Source organism: Centrocercus urophasianus, unplaced genomic scaffold (genome assembly GCF_019232065.1).
Source record: "Centrocercus urophasianus isolate 14NV4802_14NV808 unplaced genomic scaffold, USGS_Curo_1.0 seq_37, whole genome shotgun sequence".
NCBI classification, from domain to species: domain Eukaryota; kingdom Metazoa; phylum Chordata; class Aves; order Galliformes; family Phasianidae; genus Centrocercus; species Centrocercus urophasianus.
In genome coordinates this window covers 4389689-4396079 of record NW_024884944.1, presented here as the reverse complement: position 1 = coordinate 4396079, position 6391 = coordinate 4389689, and the positions used below count along the sequence as shown (strand labels likewise).

General features: G+C 53.6%; 1 protein-coding gene across 1 annotated transcript; it reads right to left on the bottom strand.

Annotated features, from left to right (window-relative positions):
- Nucleotides 1-3098: 3098 nt before the first annotated feature.
- Nucleotides 3099-3791, bottom strand: LOC122167443 (putative claudin-24). The gene has a single exon (XM_042832037.1). The coding sequence runs from the start codon at nt 3789-3791 to the stop codon at nt 3099-3101; it is 693 nt and encodes a 230-aa protein (XP_042687971.1).
- Between the last annotated feature and the right edge of the window lie 2600 nt (nt 3792-6391).

Below are 6391 nucleotides of genomic sequence, written 5' to 3'. Positions count from 1 at the left end.
TCCTTGAATGCAGCTCCAGGTGTGAGCATTGGTAGCTCTGCAGTGCTGTGGTTGACAGTTCCTCTTGGCCTCTGCAATGGCAGTGAAGTGCTTGGGAGCTCAAAGTTCTCTCCTGCTGTTGGGACAGCATGGGGGACTTCTGTATGCTTTGACAGAGGAAGAGTTGAGTGCAGTGATTGTGACCACAGAGTTTCGTGTGCTCTTCAGACCTGACAGCTTCAGCTCAGCCCTGAGAAGGCAGGAATTCCAATGAAATGTACAGCAGTGCCTTAACGTCGTTGTGACACCCAGAGCAGCCAGGTCATGCTGTGCCCCGGGGTGAAATACGGCTCATGTGTGCACTGCAGCTCGTCTGGTCTGTGGCTGATGCTTCCATTAGCCAACGCATGCCACAGTGGGAGCACAGGTTGTGATGCATCTGACTGAGCCTCCTCTGTGCTGGTGCCGATCTGAAGGGCTCTTTAATTAACTACAGCAGGGACACTGAGCTGCACTCTGGGTTACAGTTCTGTCTGGTTTTCTGTCTCACCGTTCTCTGTTTCTGCTATTCAGATTGAGCAGTGTGACCAAGGGTTCACGTTCAGTGCTGCTGTAACTGAAGGCCACCAGCCCAGCCCTGCTGTGTCTGCAGATAACGGCGTGCTGGCTGGTGCTGGGGAGGGCTGTGCTTCCCTTGGAGCTGCAAGGAGCTCTGTTTCCCCTCCTTTGTCCTATATTCCTGCAAATGGTGCTGAGAAAATGCCTCTGCTGGTTATCAGTGCTTGCTGGTTTCTCCTGAAGTCTCCTTTTTCAGTCGTGTTGCAAGTCGCCCTCTGTTAGCTGGTGTTGTTTTTGAGGGAGGGGATCTGATTTCCAAAGCAAGCAGTAGGAAATAGTGCATTCACATTGAGTTAGTAAAGAGGAGGAAAAAATCCATGTTTTCAGCAGCCAAAATCTCTGAGTATTTTCCCCGTTAATTGGGGAAATGAAACATTTAATTGCATATTGAGCTGCTAACGTGGTCCTACATTATAATGGAGCCTTTACCTTCTGTCATTGTGCTGAGAAAATGCAGATTCTTTTCAGCAGCTGAGGAGGAAAGGAGAGAAATACATGTGGGTGTTTTTGGACAAATTGAAGACAGATGTTCGTGGGACTTCTTGGTGCAGCGTTGGTAGTAATGAGCAGATCTGTGGTTTGAATGAAATTGTCAACTGGGTCCCACTGCTCCATCAGTTCCTACAGAGGAATAACTAACCCCTATGGGAGTTGGTTTATCTTGAGTTCTCCTTAAAGCTGGAACAATTATCTGTAGAAACCCAAGCTATGTGTGTGTAAAAAGTGAGCCAAGCCTGTTGCAACTGATGGCTGTCACAGAGCTGCTGCTTTTTCAGCCTTGCTACCTCGCTCCATGCTGCTGTGATGGAGGGGACCCTGAAATGATGGGAGCTCTGATTTATTCCTTAGGGCTCCAGGGTTTGAATGCAACGTTTTTGGTGCCACGTTCTCCGTCATTTGCTCACGGCAAGGAAATGGCCACAATTTCAAGATAAGTTTTGCAATATTGTGTCATTCCAAGACATTCTGAGTTCCAGGTGACCGGGATGTTGGCTGGGGAGACAGCTCACAAGGTTGGTCCTATTCTGTTGCTGCCAAAATTAAAATATCCCAACAAATAAGCCAAAAAAAAAAAAGAACAAGGGCTATGAAGCCATGAGAGTTGGGATCAGGTGTGGAAGAAGGAGCTACTGGCGCTGAGAAGAAACCTTTGCTCAGCATCTTGCCATCATTCTCCCTCCCCCTGCTGTGTCTTCAGGGCGCGGGTGATGAGTTCAAGTCAAAATAGAGTCTCTGCTTTGTGGGTTTGTGTAACTCAGGAAAAAAAAAACACGTTTGTGTCTGAGAAGTGCATTCATCAGGCAAGAATGCTGCCCTTCTGGCCCCTCCGTGGTGCACGCTCCATTGCTATGGCACTGCTGGTCCCTCTGAGCTGAGCTGTGCCCCCAGCAATCCCTCCTCAGGCTGACAAATGTTTGGGAATGGTCTCTTTTCTTTCTCTCTCTCTCTCCCCACTTCTATTTTTGACTCTTCGCTGGACCAAAGTGCGGATTTCAAAACGGGGCTTTTGAAGAGCAGTGAACTTTGGTTCCCAAAGGAGCGCTGCTGTTGGGCGGAGGTTTCCTTTCTTTCAGCTGTGCTGCTGTGGCTCTTGGCGCTGCCAGGTTAAAGCAGCAGTGAGCTCCCTTCTGGAATAGCACTGTGGCAGTGGGTTTCCTGCAGTCTGTTAGCTCAGCCTGGTGTAGCGTTAGGAGCAGAGAGCAAATGTAAAAGCAGGCTTAATTTCTTTTATTGAGCGGAATCAAGGAAATGGGGAGATCCTCACAGGCACCCACAAAATAGCATCTTTCTGTGGTTTCTCTGATCTTTGCCTTTGATGCCCAGGTAAAGAGTTCCACTGTAGAACCTTCTAAATGAAGGCTGCTGCTACTTTTGTGACTTGATCAACTCTGCGGATGGCCATCAGCTCATGTTTCTGCCTCCTCTCTCCTCCATCCTTCTCTTTCTCCCTAAGCTTTGCTCAATGAACAGCCACCCAAGCAGTGATTTTGTTCCCTAGAGCCCACACCCTTCGTCCCCGCTCTTCCTATGCTCTCATCATCAAACGCTCATCCCACGTAGGATGTTCTGCTCTCAGAGCACAGAAACATACTGCTAATAGCTGTAATAATTTATTTAGAATACATCAAAGTGAAATGGACATTCAAGGATGAGCTTTTCAGCACAGACAGAGGTCTTACAGCGATTACATTCCCGGCCACTGGGGATTCCCAGGGAATGCCAACACAGTGTAATCAGTGAGTATACTGCAAATGTAGCCAGAAATACAAAGTGCTCTTTACTGCCCTGTGTTTGCCTCCTTGGCTTACAGCACTGGGCTCAGTTTGTAAGTATTGCTTGGAAAAAGGGGAGGGAAAAAAAAAAACAAACCCACAAAAAGTGAAGCAGGCAGACACAGATGGAAGAAAACCAAGCTGCAACGAACAGTCTTAGGAATCAGCAAATCATCCCTTAACGTGTGAGAACCGTCTCTGAAATCCAGACAGCCAAAACCTGCAGTCTCAGATTACCAGGTCGGCGTTTTTGGGGTGTGAGTGGTGGCTCCACGGTGACATCGTGGCTGGGCTGTGTGTTGCTGGCCGCAGCGGGCGGGTGGCTGGAGGTGCAGCGGGCGTCGCAGTCCGGCTCAGGCAGGTGCTGTAGATAAGAAGCAGCCCACCTGCTGCGAGGAAGGACCCGGAGAACCACCCCAGGAACATCGCCTCGCCAAACTCCCACCGCGGGACGATGTCAGGAACGGCTTCGTCCCAGAACTCCAGGACTGTGGTGTAGGCGACCCAGGAGATGGGCACGAGAGTGGTGATCCCCGCCGCTCCGAACGCTGCTCCTCCAGCCAGCAGCAGCTGTTTCTTGGCATTGGGTTTTCCTTCACACGTCTTCCAGCAGTCCAAGCCCACGCTGGCAAAGAGGAGAGCCAGGAGCCCCAGCCCGTTGGAGAGGCACATCAGGACGCGGGACACGCGCAGCTCCAGCGGCAAGGCGAGGAAGGAGTCGTGGGCTTTGCACTCCGTGGCCCCCTCCTCCTGCATGATGCACACCTGCCACAGCCCCATGGTCCAGATCTCCAGTTCATTCAAATCCAGGTTGAGGTTCTTCCAGAGGGGCACGAAGGTGGTGACGCAGGACGAGACCCACCCGAAAAGCGCCAGCAGCATCGCGCCCACCTGGACCCTGGCGTTGCAGCTCCACGCCATACTCACACGGCTCCTGCGAGCTGTGTGCCGGCTCCGCTGCTGGGGCTGAGATAAGCTGAGGTGAGCAGAAGGCTTTTGGCATTAACACTTTTGGAGCTGCGTATTTGTGGTGTGGATTTCCATGAACACACCGTTTCAGTTGGCGGTCACGGTCAGAGCGCTGCTGTTTGTTCAGAGGAGTTGTGTGTGGGGAAAGTCAGGCTTATACCTCTAATTCCTGGGTGTGGCCTCGATCATTTTCATGTCCTGTTGGTTTTGCTGCGATAGAAGAAGGCACCGCTGGCTAGGCAGGAAAAACTGGGTGCAACGGAGAGCAAGGCTGCTCTGAAAGCCATCGTCGGCCTCGCACTCTGCTCCTTCTCCCCCACCTCTCCACTGAGTGCAGTGCTTTAGCACGGCCCTGCTCCGTGTGTGTCACCAACCACCCCATCCCTGCAAACTGGGGGATGCTCTGGGCTGGCTCCTGGGAGAGGACGTGTCCATGAAACAAAGGGTTTTGTCCCCGTGTGCGGGCAGCATTGCTTTAAGGCAAATGCATCTCACGGGCTGCAGCGGGTGCTGCCTCTCCCGTGCTGTACACAGGAGGGTTAAGCAAGAAGCACGCAAATCCCCTGAGCCCCAGGAACCCTGAGGAGAGAGTTGGCAAGAACAGCTGCAGGTTTGGCAGGGGAGAGAGGGGCTGTGGGCAGAGCATGTGGTGCCTGGGTTCTTCCCAGGGGGATTTAAGGCCCCAACCCTCTTTCAGCCCTTAAATAAACACCGTGAGAGGTGCTGCCAGCTGTCCCTGAGGCTCCCATGGAGGAGCAGCGGCCCACAGACTGCTCTGTGTGCTGGGTCCCTGCTCCAGGAGGCAGAGATCCTGGAAAGTTTCCGTGTTGCAATGGGGCTGGACTTTATACCCTCCTCCTCATCCTCAAAAGTGCTTTGCAAACATTTGCGCTTGGAGCAGCCGCTCCCAGGGGTTATCCAGGGGAGATGGGATGGAGGCAGAGCTGGGATGTCACTTGGGGAACAGCGTTGCTGCAAGAAAATAGGCTGCTGTAAAAAAGATAGGGGAAAAACGAGAGGAGGAAAGCTGTAACCTTCTGATGACACTCACTTCCCATCTGTTCCTGCCCAGCCACATGCATGAGCCCCAGGTCCAGCTTTTTAGATTCATCTTCATGGGGGGATTAGCAACTAATCTCTCGCTCATCTGCTTGCTTTGTTACCAAGAAGGATATGAGGGGGCAAGGCCGGGAAATTGCTGCTGCTTCCTTAGCACAGTGGTGGTCACAAGGAGGACCTCCGTGTCCCCAGCACCGCTTCATTGCCGCTTTCCTGGCACGCAATGATTGGAGGCCTTTAAAAAAGGTGTGAGGACAGCAGCACCTATTTGCTCTAGGGATGGGGAGCCTGATCCCTTGGGTACACATCCTGCTGCCATCTCTCAGCGCCGGCTGAGGGCTTCTCTGCTGCATCCTCCCATCAGAGCCCTACAGCTGGGCACGGTCGCCGCTTTCTGCCCTTTGTGGGAAATTCAGATGTCTGGGAACTGCCTGCCCTGAGCACGGTCCCGTGGTCCCACCGGTTCCAGGCTGCCCCCAGGCACTGTCTGTGGCCGCTGTTTGCACTGCTGCAGTCCTGCTGGGGACAGCTGTGTCACCTGCAAGAGGAGCAGGTTGAGCCGAGCGCTGCAGTCACGAGTGCAGCTGGTGGAGTTGTGTCGTGCCGTGTTGGTCACTCCACGTCAGGCTGGACCTGAGCACTATTTATAATCTTGGTGTTGCCTTTTGCTATCTTTAACCCTCGTGCTGTAGGGATCCGGCTTTAAATATAGCACAGAGTGTGGCCCTGAGATGTGCTGACTGGGTTCTGCAGGACAAGGTGCGCTGGGCACTGAGTTAATGGCTCACACACACGGAGGAAACCACACAGATGTAGAGAATGGCCTGAAGCCTTTGCTGATGACCCCATCCCCAAAACTAGGGGGAATGGTGTGGGTGAGGGCTGGGATCCTCCAGCAGGGAATGCCCTCGCCAAGCCTCCGCAGCGCATCTGCCCCCAGCCCTTCCAATTAAACCATCTTGAGGTAATGCTGCCCGTCATTGAGGGGGATTAGTGAGTGACCTTCTTCTCCTGGAGCAGGATTGGAGGACGTGCCAAGCTCGCCTTCCTTCTCCTAAGCTCTGCGGCACAGCCAGGAAGGGATTTCCCCCCCAGAACTGATGGGAAGATGCCCAGGGGCAGACAGGTTGGTGTCCAGGAGCAGCTGTAGGGGCAGGCGGAGGCCGAGGGGCTGTGTCTGGAGATGCGGTAGGTACTGCAAGCGCGGGGGTTCATGGCCAGGGGAAGACGGGCAGGGATGGGGCAGGGGCACAGTGCTGGGGGTATCCGTGAGGCCAACTGCTCTGTGCTGGCTGCTGGGCATCACCAAGTGTTTGGGAGCCGTGCTGTGGGATGGGGCAGCAGCCATGGGACCATGAGACACATCCCTGCAGGAGCAGGACAGCAGCAGTGCCAGGCGGGGCGGCTCAGTGACAGACAGCGGTGCTGCAGTACTGCTCTCATCCTCATTCTGAAGGTGAGAGCTCCATGCACGGGCATCTCTACTAGCGCAG

What these genes read in the sequence shown, in the direction of transcription:
- LOC122167443 (XM_042832037.1), bottom strand. Translation starts at nt 3,791, where the DNA reads ATGGCGTGGAGCTGCAACGCCAGGGTCCAGGTGGGCGCGATGCTGCTG.